The sequence below is a fragment of the Eulemur rufifrons genome, chromosome 30 (genome assembly GCF_041146395.1).
Source record: "Eulemur rufifrons isolate Redbay chromosome 30, OSU_ERuf_1, whole genome shotgun sequence".
NCBI lineage: Eukaryota > Metazoa > Chordata > Mammalia > Primates > Lemuridae > Eulemur > Eulemur rufifrons.
In genome coordinates this window covers 99,336,253-99,362,010 of record NC_091012.1, presented here as the reverse complement: position 1 = coordinate 99,362,010, position 25,758 = coordinate 99,336,253, and the positions used below count along the sequence as shown (strand labels likewise).

The window sequence follows — 25,758 nt, the reverse complement described above, 5'->3', positions numbered from 1 at the left end:
AGTGATATTGATTGGCTCAGAGGGGAAGAGACAAGGCATGGATATCATTTGGGAGGTGACTACAGCAATCTGTGGCCAAAGAAGAACTGAACAAAGGCTGAGGGGATGGAGGAGAACAGGGGACAAAGATGAGAGCTATTAAGGAGATAAATCCATAGGACCTGGTCGTGGAATTTATGGGAAGAGAGTGAAGAAAAGGAAAGAGTCTAAGACTTAGAATTCTGGCTTGGGCATATGGCTAGATGACATTGATGAATACTTGAATTGAATTGACTATGCCTTACTGTTCTAGATACTGAGAATGCAGAAAGAGGAAGGGGGAGGAGATGGGGGGCAGGGGAGAGAGGGAGAGAGAAAGATTAAAAAAATACATCAGTACAAAGTCTATGTCCTTAGCTCTCTGAAGGCCCACAAGACAATGAGCCCTTTGCCCATTCTTTCATTTTTAACCTTTCCATCTTATTTTGTTGGCAAAATATAAAGCAAAAATAGAAGAAGAAAACAAATGCAATTAGAGTGGGAGACTTTAATATACCACTGTCAAGCTATGACATGTAAAATATACCTAAAATAAGTTTGAAGCCACAGAAGATTCGAATAATATTAATATAATAAATAAGGTTTAAATGCTTGATTGACTTTGTACAAAGAAAATATTTAATATATTCTTTTTTTTTTACTTTTTTTTTATTTAATATATTCTTTTCAAGTGCCCATGTGAATTCCCATGAGGTCTAGGACCTTACTTGTTTCCCCTTGTTTGTCGTCATTATTTCTTATTTATTATTGTGGGGAGTTAGCTACGCTCCCAGCAAAAGTTCGGGTCCCTCAGACAGGGGTCGTCGCAAAGGATGAAAAAATAGTAGGAAACAGAAAAAAATAATACACACAGCCAAAGATATAGTCTATAAAGATTTATGAAGATAGATAAAGCAAGGATAAAGATAAAGAAAGCATCTCTTCCCACGGAAATGCAACCCAGATTGAAGTTTTACATGGATATTTACAGCACAGGTACAGGTTTTTGGTTGCCAAGGGCAACAAGATTTACATAATAAGAGGTAGTTTGGTTTAGGGTCAAAGCCTTCTAAAAGGCTATTACAGATCCTTTAACTCTATCTAGGTGAACAATGAATGATAAAATCTTCTTAGGGCAAACTTCTAAGTTTTATGATAAGGCTATTACTTTAGCAAAAATAGACACATCCTAGCTCTGGTAATTGTGTATTAGAACAGAGATTTTAGAAGTGAATATGAGCTGTGCCTTATGCTATTTACTTTAACCCCATGGTTCCGTCTGGGCCCCCCTCGGGCAAGGCTCGGGCAGCATATCTTAAGATCAGCTCTCAGCATATCTGTTTGATCAGCTCTCATCTCCCATGTCTTTGTCTTTCAAAACAGGTGAGAGCTATAACCAGATTACTACTGACCATTGAGACGCCCTCCTCAGGCGAGGCAGCTTTTGATATGTGAACTAACGTTTACATTTTCTTTTAGGGCAAAGCCTTTCCAGACTTCTTAAAGCATTTCTGTCTCTAAAAATATATGGGGCATTTCTATAAATCAATATTTCTTAGGCTCAACATATTATGAACTATCTAGAGTAGTACCTGGCATAGAATAGATATCAGCAAATACTTATTGGAGGAGTGATTGGATGCATCAATCAGGTCATGTCAAACAAAAAACAAAACAAAACTCAACAAAAACACATCCTCCAAAGCAGAATTGTACCAGTCAAATTCTGACCACTGTGCAAGAAAACCTGACCTAAAGGAGCTCTTAAAAGAGTCAAGTGTGGGATACAGGCAAGCTACAGAAAGACTAATACAACACAAGGGTGTGATTTTATGAGTTTGAACAGATTGTTATGGGTGCTCTGAGAGAGCGACTGAATTTACCTGGGAGAATCACAATAGGCTCCACAGAAGAGGGGACATTTAATTTCCTAGGGATTGGAGATTTTTGTATGGTTTATACTTTAATGTTAATTTGTAATTTTAAATGTCACCCTTATCTTAATATAGTGTGTGGGAGAGTGAGTGCTCAATAAATGTTTGCTAAACAAATGCGCCAAAGTCAGGACATTCGAAAGGAAATATTAGCTCCATTTTTGGACCAGCACTGCTATTCAACTAGTCTTGAATGAATTATGAGACTGAGTGTATGGTCCAATGAGTCAGAGGAGTAATAGGCTCAGAAATGGGGCAGCAGAAAATAATAATAATTACTAAATCAACCAATATTTAGTGATGCTTATCATGTGTGATTTTTGGAATTATATAACTCCAGTGTGGATTTTCTCTGGAAAAACTATAGTGTTACTTATTTCCCAAGGAACTTCCTCAATCTCAATGACAATATAACATTTTTATTATTAGTAGCAGTTATATTATTATAATACTATATATGAGCATTATATATTCTAATATATGCAGCAAACTATAAGTTATGCACATGAAGAACATTTACTAAAGGCCTCTGATATTTTAGACACCTTGCTAGGAACTTTATATACGTAGAATGTAGTGACAAAGAATACAAACTTGGAGGCTGACATCCTTGGTTCTAATCTAGGTTCCACTACTCCTTTTCTATGTGACTCTGGGCAATTGCTTTAACCTCTAGGGGATTTAGTTTGCTCATATCTAGAATGGGGATGATACTACCTACATCTCAAAAGGCAAGTAAAATAAGTAAAGAAGAGAAACACATAAAAGCACTCAGCAGGCACTCTTCGTTACCATTTGAAACTGAACCAATTACAGTATAATCCTTCCTTTAAGATTTGGTGAAGTCCTCCTTTCATCATGTATTAAATTCTCATACATACAAAGGTCTGTTTCTACCCTATTTTCCTATGTTTATTTCTCACACCAGTACCATACTGATTTAAATTTTAAATATGCTTTAATATTTTTGGTAGTCTCCCTTTTATTCCACATCTTTTAAGTAACATTTATAAATTTATGCTACATATGAAAGTATATTACAAAAGTTCAAGTTCATTCTTATTCATAAAAATGTCAAAAAAGCAAAAAAGTGTAAAGAAAATGAAAAATAAAAAACGAAATAATTCATAATCTTACTATTCAGATAGAACCACTGTAAATGTTGTTATGATTTTGGCTTCTTCCTAACATCTCAATTCTCAATTTTCTCTTTCATATACAGGGCATTGTGACTTGCTTTTCTTTCTTTTTTCTTCTTTTTTTTTTTCTTTTCTTTTGAGACAGGGTCTCACTCTGTCGCTTGGGCTAGATAGAGTGCAGTGGCATCATCATAGCTCACCGCAACCTCAAACTCCTGGGCTCAAGCAATTTGTCCTCCCTCAGCCTCCTGAGTAGGAGGGACCATAGGCACGTGCCACCATGCCTGGCTAATTTTCTCTATTTTGGGTAGAGACAAGGTCTCCCTCTTGCTCAGGCTCATCTCAAACTCCTGACCAACCTCAAGCGATCCTTCTGCCTCAGTCTACCAGAGTGCTAGGATTATAGGTGTGAGCCACTGTGCCCAGCCCAAAAACATGATTTTTAATGACTGCATGTTCACTATGTGGATATATATTAATTTACTTAAACATTCCTATAATTTACTATTTATACTTTTTCTTTCATTATAAATAATACTACAAAGATAGTCACATATTAAATCTTGTCTATATCTGATCATTCATTCCCTTAGGATAGATTCCTATTAGTGGAATCATTAGGTCATAGGTTATGTCCATTTTGAAGGTCCTTAATACATATAGCAAAAGTGTTTTACAGACTAGTTTCCAGACCCAATTTATACCCTATTTCCCAGCAGTATGTCAGCATGGATTGTTATTGTTAATATTTGATGATTTAATGGACAAAAATAAGTCCCTCATATTTAAATGTTTCTTTTTCTTTCTTTCTTTCTTTCTTTTTTTTTTTTTTTTTTTTTTGAGATGGGATCTCACTCTGTTGCTTGGGCTAGAGTGCAGTGGCATCATCATAGCTCAAACCCCTGGTCTCAAGCAATCTTTCTGCCTCAGACTTTCAAGTAGCTGGGACTACAGGCATGCACCACCATGCCCCACTAATTTTTCTATTTTTTTTTTTTTTTTGCAGAGATGGAGTCTTGCTATGTTGCTCAGGCTGGTCTCAAACTCCTGGCCTGAAGCAATCCTCCCACCTCAGCTTCCCAGAGTGCTAGTATTACAAGCGTGACCTATCACATGCCAGGCCTAAATTTGTTTCTTTGATTGCTAAGGGTGAAGATGCGTATTTTTCCAAACACTCACTTACTTCTATGACTAGTCTATGTCTATCATAGACACATTAGTTAATTTGTCTGTTCTGTCTATACCTCTTTCTCAGATAATGTAAAGCCATATCTTTATAGTACTGACAGCTATTTAGACAAGTGATGGACAGCCCAAGTCAAACCAATCCATGGCTTGCCAATCCACGTTTTGAGAATGTGAGCTAAGAGATGCAGACACCAATCAAACATGTACGGAAAGAGCTACCTACGCAGGCCCACGAGAGAGTGGGAAGTGTCTGTTTCTGCCTTTCCAGGACCATTCCCTATGTGTACCACTTTTTTTGTCCTTGCACGACTAGGAGACTACCTATTATATATTTAATATAACTAGAGTGGCCTCTGTTTCTTATAAGCAAATGGGTCTGAAGAGAATGTCATTTACCCATTTGGAGTTCTGGTATTTAAGATTTTATGTATTGAGAACATTAACACAGTGTCCTAACTGTTGCAAATATTTCTCCACTTTGTGATTTTTTTTTTAAATTTCATGTATTTTGGCACAAAAATATAGTCAGTTATTGATCTTCACCTTTTTATTAATAATCTTCACTTTTTTGAGGTAGGGCTATCTTCATTTTTTTCTTTAACACTACTCACTTTTAAAATAAACTTTTTATTTTGGAATAATTTTTTCTAATTGTATTTTATTTGGGTCTCACTCTTGCTCAGGCTGGTCTCGAACTCCTGGTCTCAAGCAGTCCTCCTGCCTCAGCCTCCCAAAGTGCTACAATTACAGGCGTGAGCCACCACGCCTGGCCTACTTAGAATAATTTTATAATACACAGAAACTTATCCTAAAAAGCTTTACTGAGGTCTAATTTACATACCATAAAATTCATCCATTATAAATCTATCACAATTCAATAATTTTTAGCAAATTTACAGAGTTGTACAACTATCACTACAATTGAGTTTTTAGAACATTTGCACTGCTCCCAAAAGATCTCTCATGACCACGTGCAGTCATTTGTCATTCCCACCTAAGGCAATCACTAACCTACTTTCTATCTCTATAGATTTGTCTGTTCTGGACATTTCATATAAATGGAATAATAAAATACGTGGTCTTTTCTGTCTGGCTTCTTTCCTTAGCATAATTTTTGTTTTAATTAAACTTTTTTATTTTGATATTATTGTAGATTCACATGCAGTTGTAAGGAAATAAAAGGGAGATCCCTTGAATACTTTACCAAGTTTTCCTAATGGTAATATCTTGCACAACTGTAGTACAATATCACAGCCAGGATACTGACATTGATCCAGTCAAGATATAGAACAGTCCCATCACTACGAGGATCCATCAAGTTACTTTTTGGGGGGGAGGCGGGGAGGAAGGAAAGAAACATTTTATTACTTTGCCAGCAAAGGAGGTGAATGTAGACTCCTGTCTGAAATGCCATCATCCTCCCAATAAGCAGAAATACAGAGTTTTTAATCCAGTGACCTCCCCCCAGGACCTCCCTTTACCAGGCTAGGGTTGAGCCATCTCCTTTAGCACAAATAACAAAAGACTTACCCTGCCCCTCCCAACCACTGCCCCAGGCAGGGATGCAGGATTTAGTTCTCAAAAAGGAGTGTGGGATGTGTTAAAGAGACAGAAAATATTTTTGCTGGTTTTTTTTTTTTTTCAGGCCATTCCTTCTGTCACCTATTTCCCACTCTCAATATTTCCCTTCCCTATCTATGGGAGGAGGGGTGACTACTCTGTTTACTACATATCCCCCCTCCCCTGTCAATTTTACCCTTCCCTATCTATGGGAGGAGGGGCGAGTAGTCATCAGAGCTACTTCCCTCTGAGACATCAAGTTATCTTTTGTAATCACATCCATCTCCTTACCCCACTCCACTCACATTCCTAATCCCTCGCAACCACTAATTTGTTCTCCATTTCCATAATTTTGCTATTTTAACAATGTCATATAAATGGAATCACATAGTATATAATCTTTTAAGATTGGGGTTTTTTTTTTTTTTTTACTTAGCATAATTCCCATGAGATTCATTCATTGTTTTTAATCAATAGTTTGCTGTTTTTTTATTGCTGAGTAGAATTCCATGGTATGTACAACAGATGAACCATTCATCCACTGAAAAACATCTGGGTTGTTTCCAGTTTGGCACTATTAAGAATAAAGGTGCTATGAACCTTCATTAACAGTTTTCTGTGGGGACATAAATTTTCATTTCTCTGGTGTAAATGCCCAAGAGTACAATTGCTGGGTTGTATGATAGTTTTTAAAGAAACTGCTAAATTGTTTTCCAAAGTGGCTATCCTATTTTACGTTCCTATCACTAATGTATGGGTGATCCAGTTTCTCTACATACTCCCTAGCACTGGGTTTTATCACTGTTTCTTATATTAGCCATCCTGAAAGGTGTGTAGTGATAAGTCTTTGTGGTTTTAATTTGCATTTCCCTAATGGCTAATGATTTTCAACATCTTCTCATGCATTTATTTGCTGTTGTATATCCTTTTCAGTAAAATGTCTGTTTATGTCTTTTGCCCATTTACCATTTTCTAATTGGATTATTGGGGCTTTTTCTTACTGTTGAGTTTTGACAGTTCCTTATATATTTTAGATACTAGTCCTTTATTGGACATTTGGTTTGCAAACATTTTTTCCCAGTTTGTAGCATACCTTCTTATCTTCTTTACATGGGGTTTTCTTTTTCTTTCTTTCTTTTTTTTTTTTTTTTTTTTTTTTGAGATAGAGTCTTGCTCTGTTGCCCGGGCTAGAGTGCTGTGGTGTCAGCCTAGCTCACAGCAACCTCAAACTCCTGGGCTCAAGTGATCCTTCTGCCTCAGCCTCCCGAGTAGCTGGGACCACAGGCATGCGCCACCATGCCAGGCTAATTTTTTTCTCTATATATTTTTAGCTGTCCAAATCATTTCTTTCTATTTTTTTCAGTAGAGACAGGATCTCTCTCTCGTTCAGGCTGGTCTCGAACTCCTGACCTCCAGCGATCCTCCCGCCTTGGCCTCCCAAAGTGCTAGGATTACAGGTGTGAGCCACCATGCCCAGCCTTACATGGGGTTTTCAAGGGCAAATATTTTTAATTCTGATGAGGTCCAATTTATCAATTTCCCATTTTATGCACTGTGTGTTTGGTGACAAGTCTAAGAACACTTTGCCAAGCCCTAGATCTTGAAGATTTACTATGATTTTTTTCCCCTTAAAAGTTGTATAGTTTTGTATTTTGAGTTAATTTTCTATATAGTGTCTGAGGTTTAGGTCAACGTTCATTTTTTTGCCCATAGATGTCCAATTGCTCCAGCACCATTTGTTGAAAAGGCTACCCTTTGTCTAGTGAATTGTTCCTGCATCTTTGTCAAAAATCAGTTGAACATTGGGAGGCTGAGGCGGGTGGATCGTTTGAGCTCAGGAGTTCGAGACCAGCCTGAGAAAGAATGAGATCCGACCTCTACTAAAAATAGAAAGAAATTAGCTGGACAACTAAAAATATATAGAAAAAATTAGCCAGGCATGGTGGCACATGCCTGTAGTCCCAGCTACTCGAGAGGCTGAGGCAGAAGGATTGCTTGAGCCTCGGAGTTTGAGGTTGCTGGGAGCTAGGTCGACACCACGGCACTGTAGCCCGGGCAACAGAGTGAGACTCTGTCTCAAAAAAACAAAAATCAGTTGAACATATTTGTGTAGTTCTATTTCTGGGTATTTTATTTTGTTCCACTGATCTATGTGTTTATTCCTTTCCTTAGCAAATATATTACTGTCTCTAATACTTTAGCTACATAGTAAGCCTCAATATTGGGTAGAGTGATTCTTCCACTTTTATTTTAGCTATTGTAAGAGTTTGTGCTTTTTGATATACAATAAGTTCATCTAAAGCAAAAAATCTTGCATTAAACCTTTAGATAAATTTGGAGAGAAATGACATGTTTACTATAGTGAGTCTTCTAGTCCATAAACTCTCCATTTATTTAGGCCTTTTGGATTTCTTTCATCAACATTTAGCATGATTTTGAGGTTGATTCATGCTCTGGCCTATAAGAGTAGTTTGATTTTATTGTTAAATAATATTCCATTGATGGACATACCACATTATGTTTATCCATTTACCAATTGATAGATATTTGAGTTATTTCCATTTTTTGGCTATTATGATAATGCTTCTGTGAACATTCATGTACAAGTCTTTAAATTGTCTTGGATAGATACCTAGGACTGAAATAAATGAGTCATATGATACATTTATGTTTAATCTTTTAAGTAAATACCAAACTAATCTCTAAAGTAATTATGTCACTTCAAGTTCCCATAATCAGTATAAGAGAATTCTAGTCTTTCCACATCCTTGCCAAGATTTGTTATTGTCTTTTTTATTATAATCATTCTAGCTGAGTGAAGTGGTATTTCACTGTGGTTTAAATTTGCATTTCCCTAATGATTACTGAAGTTGAACATTTTTTCATGTTTATGCTCCAATCCTGTATCTTCCTTGGTGAAATGTCTATTCACACCTTTTACTCATTTTTTAATTATGCTGTTTGTTTTCTTATCATTGATTTGTAAGAGATTTATATATTTTCTGGATACAAGTCCTTTATCAGATTTATAATTTGTAAATATTACTCCAGTCTGTGGCTTGTCTTTTTCAGTTTCTTAATGGTGGCTTTTGAAATGCAAGAAAGTTTTATATTTTGATCAAATCACACACACATATATATATATATATATATATATATACACACATATATATGTATATTTTCTAAGAAATCTTTGCCCAGCCCAAAGTTACTGAAAATTTTCTGTTTTCTTCTATAAGTTTTGTAGTTTTAACTATTACCTTTGGTCTATGATCCATTTTGAGTAATTATAGTGTGAAGTAAGGGTCTAAGTTCATCACTCAACAATTGTCACTGATCATCATTCTCAATTCAATGACAATGGAGGATTGTCATCAGGGGTACATATGTTTATAATTATTATATCTTCCTGATGAATTGACCCTTTTATCACTGTAAAATGTTATTTGTCTATAGTAACATTACTTGTCTTAAAGAAAGTCTATTTTGTCTCATATTAGTACAAACATTATAATTTTCATATGGTTATTGTCTCATGGTATACATTTTCTCGTTTTTTTTTTTTTTTTTTTTTGAGACAGAGTCTTGCTCTGTCACCCTGGCTAAAGTGCAGTGGTGTCATCATAGTTCACTGCAACCTCAAACTCCTGGGCTCAAGCGATCGTCCTGCCTCAGCCCCCCAAGTAGCTGAGACCACAGGCATGCACCACCATGCCTGGCTAATTTTTACTATTTTTAGTAGAGAAGGGGGTCTCCATCTTATGATCTTACCCAGGTTGTTCTTGAACTCCTGACCTCAAGCGATCCTCCTACCTTGTCCACCCAGAGTGCTAGGATTATAGGTGTGAGCCACCATCCCTAGCCCTCATGTTATGTTTTTTCTATTCTTTTTATTTCAATCTATTTATGTTTTTGAGTCTAAAGTATATCTCTTGTAGACAGCATATTCACGCTTTTTATCCAGTCTAGCAATCTCTTCCTTTTGACTGGAGTTTTCAATCCATTTATATTTGATGTGATTGTGAATATGGTTAGATTTTTTTTTTTTTTTTTTTGAGACAGAGTCTCACTCTGTTGCCCAGGCTAGAGTGAGTGCCGTGGCATCAGCCTAGCTCACAGCAACCTCAAACTCCTGAGCTCGAGCGATCCTCCTGTCTCAGCCTCCCGAGTAGCTGGGACTACAGGCATGCACCACCATGCCCGGCTAATTTTTTCTATATATATTTTTAGCTGTCCATATAATTTCTTTCTATTTTTAGTAGAGATGGGGTCTCGCTCTTGCTCAAGCTGGTCTCGAACTCCTGAGCTCAAACGATCCGCCCACCTCGGCCTCCCAGAGTGCTAGGATTACAGGCGTGAGCCACCGCGCCCGGCCAATATGGTTAGATTTAAAGGTCTCATACCTTTTTTGCTTGTTCCTGTTTTATTGTCTTCTTTGGTATTCAACAGATATTCTCTAGTGTAGTATTTTAATTCTTATGTTGGTTTTTTACTATATTTTAGTTATTTTCATAGTGGTTGCTCTGTGGATCACAATATACATTTTATCAGACACTTCAAATTAATACTAATTTCGGTATATTTAAGTATGTAGAAACTTTGCTCCAATACAGTTCTCTTTACTCCTTCCATTGTGCTATTATTGTCACTTACAGTATACCATTATTGTAAAACTAACATACAATTTTATAATTATTGATTAATGCAGTAGTCTTTTAAATCACTTAAGTGAATAAATGAGAAAAAATATATTTATACTACTTTATATATATCTATGTAATTATCTTTATAGGTAGTCATTTATTCATTTGGTGTCATTTCCTTTCAGTTTGAAGGACATCAGTTAATACTTTAAGGTGAATTGGTAGCAATAAATTCTCTTAGTCTTTGGTTATCTGGAAATCTATTTCACTTTTTTATTTTATAACTTTATTGAAATAAAATTAACATGCTATACAATTTATCTATTAAAAGTGTACAATTCAACATTTTTTAGTATATTCATGGGGTTGTATAACCATCACCACTATCTAATTCCACAACATTTAAATTACCTCCAAAGGAAATCCCCTATCCATTAGCAATCATTCTACGTTTGCTCCTCCCCCAGGCCCCTGGCTACCAGTAATCACTATATCTATGGATTTCCTATTCTGAACAGTTCACATAAATAGAATCATATAACATATGGCCTTTTGTGACTAGTGCCTTTCACTTAACCTAATGTTGTCAAGGTTCATCCATGCTGTAGCATGAATCACTAGTGAACTCCTTTTTATAACTGAATGATATTCTGTTGTATAGTCTGGGCATGGTGGCTCATCCCTGTAATCCTAGCACTTTGGGAGGCCAAGGTAGGAGGATTGCTTGAGGCCAGGAGTTGGAGACCAGCCTGGATAACATACCTAGACTCTGTTTCTACAAAAAAAATTTCTATTGTATGGATATACAATATTTTGTTTACCCATTCACCAGTTGATGGACATTAAGTTTGTTTCCACTTTTTTGGCTATTATCAATAATTTTATATTAACATTTACGAACATGTTTTTTGTGTGGACATGTGTCATTTTATGTTCCCACTAGCAATGTATGAGGGTTCCAATTTCTCCATATCCCCTTCAACAGTGATTTGCATTTCCCTAATGACTAATAACATTGATCGTCTTTTCATTTGCTTGTTGGACATTTGCATATCTTCTCTGGAGAAATGTGTATTCAAATCTTTTGTCATTTAAAAAATTGACTTAATGTTTGTCTTTTATTGCTTGAGTTGTAAGAATACTTTATATATTCTGGACACTTAGCCCTTAACAGATATATGATGCACAAATATTTTCTCCCATTCTGTGGGTTGTGTTTTCACTTTATTTGTGGCATTGTTTCTGGCATACAAACTTTAAATTTTGTTCTACTCTAACCTATTTTTCTTTTTGTCAACTTAAGCTTCTGGCATCATACTGAAGAAATCATTGCCTAATCTGATGGCACAAGAGTTATACCTGTTGTCTTCTAAGAGTTTTATAGTTTTAGCTTTTATATCTGGTATATTTTGAGTTCATTTCTGTATATAGAATGAGGTAGAGGTTTAAATTCATTCTTTTACATGTGGATATCCAGTTGTCCCAGAACCATTTGTTGTAAGGTCTATCTTTCCTCCATTGAATTGTCTTGGTACCCTTGCCAAAATCAATTGACCATAAATGGCAGTTTATTTCTGGACACTCAAATATACTCCATTAATTTATGTCTATCCTTATTCCAGTACACCACGGTCTTGATTACTGTAGTTTTGTAGTAAATTTTGAAACTGTACAGTGTGAATCTGTAACTTTTTTCTTTTTTCAACATTATTTTGGCTATTTTAGGTCTGTATTAGTCCATTTTCTGTTATTTAGAATACCTGAAAACTGGGTAATTTATAAAGAAAAGGAACTTAATTCTTACAGTTATGGAGGCTGAGAAGTCCAAGGTTGAGGGGCTGCATCTGGGGAGAGCCTTCTTGCTGGTCACATGGTGATTGTGCTCACATACCATCTCAGGTCTCTTTTCTTCTTATAAAGCCACTAGTTCCCCTCCCATAACTCATTAATTCATTAACCCATTAATCCATGAATGGATTAATCCATTCATTAGGGCAGAACCCTCATGATCCAAGCACCTCTTAGGGGCCTCACCTGCCAATACTGTCACACTGGGGATTAAGTTTCCATATGAGTTTTAGAGGGGACATTGAAACTACAGCAGCGTTCCTTACATTTACACATTAATTTTAGCATGAGTTTGTTAATTTCTATAAATAAGACAGCTGGGATTTTGGATTCCATTGCATATATAGATCAATTTAGGGAGTACTGCCATCTTAATAATAATTTATCGTATTCATGAACATGGGATACCTTTCTATTTATTTAATTTCTTTTTTTTTTTTTTTTTTTTTTTTTAAGACAGAGTCTCACTCTGTTGCCCAGGCTAGAGTGAGTGCCGTGGCGTCAGCCTAGCTCACAGCAACCTCAGACTCCTCGGCTTAAGCGATCTTACTGCCTCAGCCTCCCGAGTAGCTGGGACTACAGGCATGCACCACCATGCCCGGCTAATTTTTTCTATACATATTTTTAGCTGTCCATATAATTTCTTTCTATTTTTAGTAGAGATGGGGTCTCGCTCTTGCTCAGGCTGGTCTTGAACTCCTGAGCTCAAACGATCCGCCCACCTCGGCCTCCCAGAGTGCTAGGATTACAGGCGTGAGCCACCGCGCCCGGCCTATTTATTTAATTTCTATAATTTCTTTCAACAGTGTTTCGTATTTTCAGTGTACAAATCTTGTACTTCTTTTGTTAAATTATACCTAAGTATTTCATTCTTTTTGATGTTATCATAAAAGGATTGTTTTCTTAATTTTATTTTTGGAATAATAATCACTAGTGTACTAAAATACAATTGATATTTGTAGTTGATCTTATATCCTGTGATCATTTATTGGTTCTAATTGTCCTTCAGTGGATTCCTTAGAATTATCTCTATGTAAGATCATATCTTTTTATATGTAATCTCTATGAGTCACTGCTCTTTGAGTCTATTTTCTCATTTGTGAGTGGAGATAAATGATACCTACTTTTCAGCATATTATGAAGATCGGAAGCATCGTACACAAAGGGCTGACTTAGCACACTGCCAGGTACATATATGTACTATTATAGTAGCTCTTGATGATTTTATAAACACTGGGTTACTGATTTATATAGGGCAATTTCACCCTACACTAAATGACTCCAGATATTGCCTCTTTTTTTTTTTTGAGTCTTTTAAAAAAGCAATCTTTTGGCCAGGTGCGGTAGCTCACACCTGTAATCCCAGAACTTTAGGGAGGCCAAGGTGGGAGGATCACTTGAGGACAGGAGTTCAAGACCAGCCCAGGCAACATAGCCAGACCCCGTCTCAAAAAAAAAAAATTACCCAGCTGTGATGGTATTTGCCTGTAGTCCAAGCTACCAGGGAGGCTGAGGCAGGAAGATGGCTTGAGCCCAGGAGTTTAAGGCTGCAGTGAGCTGTGATTGAACCACTGCACTCCAGCCTGGATGAAAGTGAGACCTTGTCTCTAAAATACATAAATAAATAAATAAATAAATAAATATAAAAAGAAGTAATCCTTCATAAGATATTTGGCTATTTAGATACCAGAAAAAGAAAGTTTTTTTTTTTTTTTGAGACAGAGTCTCACTCTGTTGCCTGGGCTAGAGTGAGTGCCATGGGGTCAGCCTAGCTCACAGCAGCCTCAGACTCCTGGGCTCAAGCAATCCTCCTGCCTCAGCCTCCCGAGTAGCTGGGACTACAGGCACGCGCCACCATGCCCAGCTAATTTTTTCTATATATATTTTTAGTTGGCCAGATAATTTCTTTCTATTTTTAGTAGAGACGGGGGTCTCGCTCTTGCTCAGGCTGGTCTCGAACTCCTGACCTCGAGCGATCCACCCGCCTCGGCCTCCCAGAGTGCTAGGATTATAGGCGTGAGCCACCACGCCCGGCCGAAAGTAGTCTTTCTATCCTTTCCCCTGTATTTGGGCAGTAGGTTATCACTTATCACTGCTGTCAGTGGGGCTAGTTCTGAGAGTAGCTCCTATTCCCTGTCTTGCCTCCCTTACAATTTACTGCTTCTGATCTATTGTACACTAGAAAATCAGATGACCAAATTGTCAGAAATGTGTCTAAATTATGAATAAATATACCAGGCATGGTAGCTCAGGCCTGTAATCCTAGCACTTTGGGAGGCTGAGGCAGGAGGATTGCTTGAGGCCAGGAGTTCGAGACCAGCCTGGGCAACAAAGTGAAACCCCCCATCTCTACAAAATAATAAAAAAAAATTTTAAACAACAAAAAATTAAGAATAAGTAGGTAGAGCAGGAAGCTAAGAGATTCTCTTTGCGGAAATATATAGAACCTATTAGACTATTAGAGCATAGTCTTTGTGATAGTTCTTATAACAGCTGTTCATAAGCCATTTTTAGTGATTTTTATGTTCCTGGATATATTCCATATAACCCAGAGCACCAAATAAATGGGAAAATGAGCAATTACTATACATTTTAGAAAGAAGATAAACAAAATATGCAATTCCAGAGTTAATATGGGACAATGCAGAGCTGTGGCCTAGGAACATGTCAGGAAGTAGGAAGAATAAATCCTTATCCTTTTACCCATAATTAGCAGAAGAAATTGAGGAGTTTAGACTCCTAGTACTTAAAAGGCTAAAAAAGTTCATTGTTCCTACCCAGTATTTACTTGATATTGCTGGAAAATGCAGTATCTAAAAGTTAATATTCATTTAAAATTTAATTCTAAATTTCCAACCAGATTTTATACTATGTAACTTTTGAACAATTATTATTATTGGGAAAACTTTATAAGTCATTGATCTTAATGTCAAGTAGTTAGAGAATTAACATATATTGGGCACCTATTATGTGGTAGGGCCCGTGCATGCATTTTTCAATGTTCAAACAGCTCTGAGAAGAATTATTATACCCATTTATAGTGAGAAAACAGATGCTCAGAAAAGCTAAACTGATTTATCCAAGCTGAAAAATGCCAGAACCAGAATTCAAACTAAGGTCTTCCCGGTTTCAAAGCTTAGTGCTTGGCTGGGGGCGGCTCATGCCTGTAGTCCTAGCCCTCTGGGAGGCCGAGGCGGGTGGATCGCTGGAGCTCAGGAGTTTGAGACCAGCCTGAGGAACAGTGAGACCCCATCTCTACTAAAAAATAGAAAAATTAGCTGGGCATGGTGGTGCGCACCTGTAGTCCCAGCTACTCAGGAGGCTGAGGCAGGAGGATCGCTTGAGCCCAGGAGTCTGAGGTTGCTGTGAGCTAGGCTGATGCCATGGCACTCTAGCCGGGGCAAAACAAACAAACAAATAAACAAGCAAAAACACCTTAGTGCTCTATAACTCTCTGGTGACTCACAGGGCCTGGCCTCCCCTTTAAACATCAGCAAATAAACAATGAGAAAGTATAATAGAAACAAGTATCATCCATAATCACAACAATATATATTAAATGCCTAGTAATTAATTTTAAATACAGGAGACCTGTATGGAAAACAATTAACTCTACTAAGACATAAAGGAAGACTTGAGCAAATGGGAAAGATAAATTATTATCTTTGGATGGGGAGACTGAACATTATAAAGATGTCAATGTTCCCCAAATTAATCTATAAGCTTAACTCAATGACAAAAATAATCCCAACAAGATTTTGTAGACTGATTCCAAATTATATATGGAAGAATAAAGATTCATAAGGTACAGAAATAGCTAGTACAATTCTAAAAGAAGAAAAGCAAAGAGCAAAGATTTTCCCCACCTGATATTAAGGCAAATTGTAAACCATTAATAATTGAAATGATGTGATATTGATGATGGATCAAATAGGCAATGGAACAAAATAGAATCCAGGAATGAACTCATGTATATATAGGAAGTTGATACATAGGAAAGGTGGTAATACAAATCAGTGAGGAAAGAAGAGATCATGTAATGAATGGAGCTGGGAAACTGGCTTAGCATGTATAGAAAAGAAAGTTATATCCTTTCTCACACCATGTAAAAAATAAATACCCACTATATTAAAGATCTGAAACAGAAGACAACCCTATAAAACCATAAAAAAATGTAGAAAAATATCTTTATGACCCAGGAGTAAGGGATAATTTATTTTAAAAGACACCAAAGCATATACCATAAAGGTATTTAAGGGTTGGACAAAACCAAAATAAATACTTCTTGTTGAAGGGAGAAGTACGCTGACATCTACAATTTCCTCAGAAAAGCATTAAAAAGAATGAATGGATGACTAGAGATGAATACACAGTTAGTTATATAGAATAAGGCAAGTATAGCAAAATATTAATTGCAGAATCTTGGTGGTAGTTATATAAGTGTTCACTGTACTAGCCTTCCAATTTTTCTGTATATGTGAAATTATAATAATAAAAGGTTGGTAAAAATGAAATACTTCTGTTCAACAAAGGATATTGTACATAAAGTTTAAACAAATTGTGGCTGACTGGAAAAGATATTTGATACACAGACACATGCACATACATACAAATATAAAAAAGATATCTCCTATATATGTGTCTGTGTACACACACACATATGTGATAAAAAAAACTTCTGTAATCAGCAAGAAAAAGACAAGTAACCGAATAGCCAATTTGAAAGATAAATAAGCACTTCAGAGAATGAGAAAACTCAAATGGCTAATAACCATAAAAACAGAAGACTAACCTCATCTGTAAGCAAATAAGTGCAAATTAAAACACACTACTTGAAATCCACTGGATTGGCAAAAATTAAGAAGTTGTATAATATTAGCACTGGCAATAATATGAGCGAATAGAAACACTTATGCATTGTTCATAGGAATATAAATTAGTACAGCTATAACCTAGAGCAATTTGGCAATATCTAGTGAAAAATCTACATGCATATTTTACAGGATCCAGGAATTCTACTCCTGGGCTTCAGATAAACTGACACAGGAACACAGAGAGACAGAAGCATCTATGAAGATATTCCCTACAGCACTGTTTGTAATATCAAAGTACTGGAAATAACTATCCATCAATCAGTAAAATACTGTGATATTAGTATTTGATGAAACATAATCCAGCAGTCAAAAGGAATGAACCATATATGAATATTGATAGATCTCAAAAATAACATTGAGTGAAAAAAAGTAAGAAACAAAGTGAGGTATACAGCACAATACCTTTCATGTCAAAACAGGAAAAAATATCTACACATACAAAAAGTAGTAGAGACTGTGCATGGGTGCACATGTCTAAATAAATACATGGAAGATGGCTTAGAAGGATACACATCAAAACCTAAGAGTGGATGACTATGGGTGGAAAGAAGGGAACTGGATCAGGAATGAGGAGTGAAGTAGACAAAAACTAAAGTAAAACCAAACATAAAAGATCAAAACTGAGGAGACTATCCTAACAATCATTTTCAGTGTTTCTGAAGTCTAAGATGAACATAAAACAAAAATATTCCCACCCTGAAATACCATAAAAACACTTGCTTAAAGGAAATGTCAAAAAAGTAAAAGAGAAAAGAACTGGCTGCCTCTCTGTCACACGCCTTACCGGAGTACACAGCACATGAGCAGCAGATGGGTGGGGACATTGGCTGGATTGAGCATACTGGGTGTGTCTGACTTCATACAAGCTAGGAAGGCCCGCATCCTTCTGTTCTTGTCCTCAACTGCTTTGCCTAGCCAGAGCTTCTTGAGGTTTGGGCAAGTCCATTCTCGAAATGTCAGTGCAGACACCAGCTCAGGGGTTTGAGGTGACTTCCCTTTATAGGCAGACCACTCTTTAAGGATCACTGAAGGAACTAGAAAACAGAAATTGAGGGAAAATAGGCTCTAGAGCATTTCTACAGCCATCCACAATTTTCAAGATCCATCGCATTTCAACAACTTTTAATTTTTTTGTTACTATAATTTTTATTATTAGCAGCAGTAACAGCAGGAATAGCAAGCATTTATTAGGTGCTTGATGTGTTAAGTACTTTACATATATTAACTCATTTAATTCTCATAAAAATCTTGAGAGAGAACTATTATGACTACATTATCACAAAACAGTGGTCATTTTTTAGATAAAGAAATCAAAGAAACCAATGTCACACAGTTTTGAATTACTTTGAAACTTATTTCTTAAGTTGATGTTCCAGGCTAGGCAAGGAAAGAAGTCCAACGAAAAATTATTTGACTATCTGGCTTCATAATAGACAATAGGACAACCCAAAAGACTTTAAGAAATTTCACAAAATTCTCAAAAAACCAACATCTTTTAGATTTACAAAGGTGTAGCATACCAGGAAAACATGGCTTCTATACACTTCTAATACATCTCAGCCTCCTAAGCTATGGCCTCTTTTATTTGTGACATCTAGCATCTACTCAATCACCCAAGCTAGAGACTTGAGAGTCATCCTAGAGTCCTCTCTCCTCTCCACCTCCTACACAGCTGGATATCACCGACACCCTGCTGATTCTACCTCCTTATCATCCCTTCTATCTGTTCCCTTTTCTCCAGCACAACAAATACTCTAGTGGCTCGAATATCATCTTTCACCTGACAAGAGTCTCCAGACTATTTGTTCCTACTTTCATCCTGTTTGGTCCGCCTCAGACCCATGCTCCACAACCACTAGAATGTTGTTGTTTTTTTAAAAAAAACTTTTTAGTTTGAAATAATTATAAATTCATAGGGAGTTGCAAAGATAGTAGAGAGAGGTCCTGTGTACACTTCACCCAATTTCTCCAATGGTTATACCTTATCAAAGCCAGGAAACTGATATGGTTACAATGTGTGTTTATAGTTCTATGTTGTGTAGGTTCATGTAACCAGCACTGCAATGAAGATACAGAACTGATTCATAACCACAAAGATTTCCATTGTGCCAAGCCTTTATCGTCACACCCAATGCCTTCCAGCACCATCCCTAACTCACGCAAACTACCATGAAAATCTGTTCTCCATCTCTACAGTTTTGTCATTTTTGAGAATGTTATATAAATAGAATCATACAGTATGCTACCTTTTGAGATTGGCGTTTTCATTCAGCATAATGCCCTTGAGATCCATCCATGTTGTCGCATGTATCAATAGTTCATTATCCTCTTGCTGAGTAGTATTGCATGGTATGGATATACCACAGTTTAACCATTCACCCATTGAAAGACATCTAGGTTGTTTGGAGCTATTAAGAATAAAGCTGCACTGTGGGCCAGGTGCGGTGGCTCACGCCCATAATACTAGCACTCTGGGAGGCCGAGGTGGGCGGATTGTTTAAGCTCAGGAGTTCGAGACCAGCCTGAGCAAGAGCGAGACCCTGTCTCTACTAAAAATAGAAAGAAATTATATGGACAGCTAAATATATATAGAGAAAAAATTAGCTGGGCATGGTGGTGCATGCCTGTAGTCCCAGCTACTTGGGAGGCTGAGGCAGGAGGATCACTTGAGCCCAGGAGTTTGAGGTTGCTGTGAGCTAGGCTGACGCCATGGCACTCTACCCCGGGCAACAAACAAACAAACAAACAAACAAACAAAAAAAAAAACTGCACTGTGAACAACTTCCTGCATGAAAATAAGTCTTTATTTCTCTAGTATAAATGCCCACGAATATAACTGTTGACCTATAAGTTGAGTCTAGTTTTAGTTTACTTTAGGTTTTTTTTTTTTTTTTTTTTTTTTTGAGACAGGTCTTGCTCTGTTGCCTGGGCATGAGGGTAGTGGCATCATCCTAACTCACTGCACTTCAAACTCCTGGGCTCAGATGAACCTCTGCCTCAGCCTCCAGAGTAGCTGAGGCTATAGGCACACACTGCGACACCCAGCTAATTTTTATTTTTTGTAGATACGGGGTCTTGCTATGTTGCTCAGGCTAGTCTCCAACTCCTGACCTCAAACAATCCTCCCACCTCGGCCTCCCAAAGTGCTAGGATTACAGGCGTGAGCCACTGCACCTGGCCAGTCTATTTTTAGTTTTGAAAAAAAAAATTACAAATTCTCTTCCAGACTGGCAGCACCGTTTTTGTCATGTTCAGTTTTGAGAGTTCTTTACATATTTTAGATACTAGTATAGATATGTGGTAAGTGTTCACCTATGGATGTCCAGGTGATCCAGCACCATTTTTGAAAACTACTGTCCTTCCTCCAATGAAGTGCTTTTGCAGCTTTGTCAAAAATCAGTTGGCTGTTCTTATGTGGGACTATTTCTGGATGCCCTATTGTGTTCCATTTCTACCAGCAACTCATAAGTGATCCAGTTTCCTTTCATCCTCTCTGGTATGTAGTATTATCACCATTATACATCTTAGTCATTTTGATAGTTATATAGTGATACTTCATTGAGGTTTTAATTTGCACTTCTCTAATGGCTAATGATGTTGAACATCTTTTCATGTCTTTATTTGCCATATGTATATCTTCTTCAGTGAAATGTCTGTGTGTCTTTTGTCAATTTTCATTTGGATTGTTTTTGTAATGTTCAGTTTTGAGAGTTCTTTACATATTGTAGATACTAATACACATATGTGAGATATTTGTTTACCTATGGATGTCCAGTTGATCCAGCACCATTTTTGAAAAATACTACCTATCCTTCCTCCAATGAAGTGTTTTTGCAGCTTTGTCAAAAATCAGTTGGCTGTTCTTGTGTGGGACTATTTCTGGATGCCCTATTGTGTTTCATTGATCTATGTGTCAATACTTCTGCCAATATCACGCAGTCTTAATTATTTTAGCTACATAACAAGTCTTTTTTTTTTTTTTTTGAGACAGAGTCTCGCTCTCTTGCCTGGACTAGAGTGCCGTGGCGTCAGCCTAGCTCACAGCAACCTCAGACTCCTGGGCTCAAGCAGTCCTCCTGCCTCAGCCTCCCAAGTAGCTGGGACTACAGGCATGTGCCACCATGCCCGGCTAATTTTTTCTATATATATGTTTAGTTGTACAGCCAATTTCTTTCTATTTTTAGTAGAGACGGGATCTCGCTCTTGCTCAGGCTGGTCTCGAACTCCTGACCTCGAGCGATCCTCCCGCCTCGGCCTCCCAGAGTGCTAGGATTACAGGCGTGAGCCACAGTGCCCGGCCTATTTTAGCTACATAATAAGTCTTGCAGTTAGGTTCAGCAGTTGCTCCCAATTTATTCTTCCTTTTCCAAATAGTTTTAGCTAGTCTAATTCCTTTATCTTTCCTATATACATTAGAATAATCTTGTCTATATCTACAAAGAATCTTGCTGGGATTTGGATAGGAATTGCATTAAACCTGTATATCAATTTAGGGAGAACTGACATTTTTACTATGCTGAGTCTTCTAATTCATGAACATCTATGTCTCTCCATTTATTTAGGTCGTCTTTGATTTCTTTCATCAGCATTTTATAATTTTCAGCATACAGATCTTGAACACCTTTTGTTAAATTTATAACTAATTTTCTTTGAAGGGACTGTAAATGGTATTATATTTTAAAAATTCAATTCCACATATTCATTGTTAGTATACAGAAATACAATCAATTTTTATGTTTTTATTTTGTATCCTGGTGTAATGGTCTGAGACGTGAGAAAATGACCACTTGAAAGTCAAATTGAGTTAAATTAGTGAGTTTTTATTAGTTGGCCAGTGACTATTTTTGTTTTTGGGAAAGTTTAGACATAGAGAATTAGATCTTAAAGTGGGCAGGGGTTATATACCTTTACCACTAACAATAATAACCATATACATACAGCTCAGTACAATAATTTATAAGTAAGTGACTTTACAGAAGCAGATAGCATTAGTTAAATCAAGGAACAAATTTTTAAGGAATATCTAAGGAACATTTCTCCAAGGAACTGCCAAGTGTAGTACAATGTAACTATATATATCTAATGATTTTAAATAATCATTTACAAGTTAATTGCTGTATAAATTTTTTGTTCTGTTATTTATATATTCTTCTCTCTACTTCACACAACAATAAGTCCATACACAAAATAACTGTACTAGGCTATATACAAGATGACTTCCCTTAAGTTCATAAAACTATAGTAAATACTGCGCCTCATCACACCTGGAACCTTAATAAACTCATTTATTAGTTCCAGGAGTTTTGTTGTAGATTTCTTGTGATTCTCTACATAGACTATAAGTCATCTGCAATTATAGATAGTTTTATTTCTTCCTTTTTGATCTGCATGCCTTCTATTTCATTTTCTTATCTTATTATTCTAAAACTTCTAGTACTATGTTAAGAGAACTGGAAAGAGCTGACATCCTAGTAGTGTTTCTGATTCTTGAAGAAAAACATTCAGTCTTTCACCATTAAGTATAGCTGACCCTTAAACACCATGGGTTTAAACTGTGTGCGTCCACTTACATGTGGATTTTTTCCAACCAAACGCAGATCAGAAACAGCATTCACAGGAAACACACTATTCAATGTGAAACCCACATATACATATATACATAGGGCCAACTTTTTGTATATGCGAGTTGGTTGCTTCCTGGTTTGCAGATGGTTGTCTTCTCATTGTATCCTCATATGATGGAAAACAGAGAAAGCTCTCCGGTCCCATTTCATATTGGCACTAATCCCATTCATGAAGACTCCACCCTCATGACCTAATTACCTCCCAAAGGCCCCACCTCCTGATTCCATCACATTGGGGGGTAGTATTTCAACATATGAATTTGAGGGGGACATATGGATTCAGTCCATAACATATATTGATAGAGGATACTGGTCTGAAATGTTCTTTTTATGTACTACTGTTTTCATCTGGTTTTATTATCAGGGCAATAATATCATAGCTTCATATGATAGAATGAGAAAGTGTTCTCTCCTCTTCTATTTTCTGGAAAAGATTATGTAGAATTGTAATTCTTTGTTAAACATTTGGTAAAATCCTCCAGTGAAACCGTCTAAGCTAGATTTTTTTTTTGGAAAGTTCTTAATTAAATTTCATTAATATTTATAGGCCTATTCAAATTATCTATTTTATGTTGGGTGAGATGGTGATTTAGATATCTTTAGAAATTGGTCTATTTCATTTAAGTTATCAAATTTATGTGTTTAGAATTATTTATATTATTCTCATATAATTCTCTTAATGTCTGTAGGTTCTGTGGTGATATCCTGCTTCATTCTCCCATTCATTTAAATTTGGGTCTTCTGTCTTTTTCTTTGCAGTCTTGCTAGAAGTTTCTCAATTGTATTGTTCTTTTCAAAGAACAAGGTTTTTGTTTAATTGATTTTCTTTACTGTTTTTCTGTTTTCAATTTCATTCATTTCTGCTCTTATATTTATCATTTCCTCCCTTTGGTTTGCTTTGGATTTAGTTTTCTCCTCCTCCTCTTGTTTCTTGAGCTGAAAGTTTAGACTATTATTTATTTATTTATTTTTTTATTTTTTTTGAGACAGAGTCTCACTCTGTTGCCCAGGCTAGAGTGAGTGCCGTGGCGTCAGCCTCGCTAACAGCAACCTCAAACTCCTGGGCTCAAGCGATCCTCCTGCCTCAGCCTCCCGAGTAGCTGGGACTACAGGCATGCACCACCATGCCCAGCTAATTTTTTCTATATATTTTTAGTTGTCCAGTGTAAGGTTTCTTTGAAGTAGCAGGCGCCAGAGAAATAAAGACGAGCAGAGTTGAAAGGGATAAGCAAAGAGGCTTTATTGGGGCGCTCCCGGGTGGGGGTAACGAGTCCCTGAGAGAGGGACCCGGGCGAGCCTCACGGGACCCACAGGACCCAGAGAAGCTGCGCTGCCCAGAAGTCTGAGTGGGTTTATATAGGTTCTTAGGGCTGGGGGATGGGAGCTTCTTTGGCCAGGAGATGTCGGTGCGAGGAGTGAGGAATTTCTTTGTTTCAACTTTGGGGCGGGTATTGAGGGATAGGAGGGACTTCTTCTTTTTTCATTAGGGAAAGGAGGGGTACCTGCCACCAGCCTTACATCCAGATAATTGCTTTCTATTTTTTTAGTAGAGACGCAGTCTTGCTCTTGCTCAGGCTGGTCTCGAACTCCTGAACTCAAACAATCCACCCACCTCGGCCTCCAGGAGTGCTAGGATTACAGGCGTGAGCTACCAAGCCCAGCCTGAAAGTTTAGATTATTGATTAGAGACTTCTTTTCTACTGTGAGCATTTAGTACTATAAATTTCTCTCTCGGCAATGATTTAGCTCCATCCCACAAATTTTAATATCTTTCTATTTCCATTTAGTTCAATATATTTCTTTCTTTCCCTTGAGACTTCATCCTGGACCCATGATTTATATAGATATGCTTTGCTATTTTCCAAGTATTTCTAGATTTTCTTGTTATCTTTCTGTTATTGATTTCTAGTTTGATTCCATACTGGAATGAAAATATACCCTGTATGATTCAAATTCTTTAAATTTTTTAAAGTTTTTCATTGAGATGGGGTCTTGGTCATTGCCCAGGCGGGTCTCAAACTCCTGGGCTCAAGTGACTCTCCCTATTCAGCGTCCTGAGTAGCTAAGATTACAGGCACACACCAACCACCACAGCTGACCCAATTCTTTTAAATTTACTGAGGTTTGTTTTATGGCCAAGGATATGATCTATCATAGTATATGCTCTGTGAATGCATGAAAAGAATATGTATTGTCCTGTTCTATAAGAGTCAATTTGATCCTGTTCACTGGTGGCGTTGAGTTCCTCTATATCCTTACCTTCTGTCTAGTTGTTTTACTCATTATTAATAAGGAGGTTGAAGTCTCTAACTATAATTTTGCATTTGTCTATTTATCCTTTCAGTTCTGTTAGTTATTGAATCACATATTTTGTGGCTGTTATTTGGTGATACATACTTAGGATTGCTATATCTTTTTGGTGGATTCACCTTTTTATCACTGTATAATGTCCTTCTCTGTCCCTGGCAATTTTCCTTGCTCAGAATTGCAGCTTTCTTTTGATTAATGTTTGCATGGTATATTATCCTCCATCCTCTTCCTTTCAACTTACCTATATCCTTCATATTTGAAGTAAGTTTTTGTAGACAGCACATAGATGCCTTATGTTTTTATCTAGTCTGCCAATCTCTACATTTTAATTTGGTGTAGTTATACCTCTTACATTTATACAATTATTGATATGTTATGAATTAAGTCTGTCATTTTATTTTTGTTTCTGTTAGTTCTCTCTGCTTTTCATTACTCTGCTTTCTAGTTCTTTCCTTCCTATGATTACTTGAATTAATTTTTCCTTTTTTTTTTTTTGAGATAGTCTCTCACTCTGTCACCCTGGGCTAGAGTGAGTGCCGTGGCGTCAGCCTAGCTCACAGCAACCTCAAACTCTTGGGCTCCAGCAATCCTCCTGCCTCAGCCTCCCGAGTAGCTGGGAC

The 25,758-nt window shown here is 36.9% G+C and overlaps 1 protein-coding gene across 1 annotated transcript in view; it reads right to left on the bottom strand.

Annotated features, from left to right (window-relative positions):
• The window catches only part of FAM120C (family with sequence similarity 120 member C), a 90,083-nt gene that overhangs the window by 11,303 nt on the left and 53,022 nt on the right, over positions 1-25,758 (bottom strand). Inside the window, exon 10 of the mRNA XM_069462945.1 lies at positions 17,989-18,238. Coding sequence (XP_069319046.1) covers positions 17,989-18,238 — 250 coding nt within the window. The remainder of the gene's footprint in view (positions 1-17,988; positions 18,239-25,758) is intronic.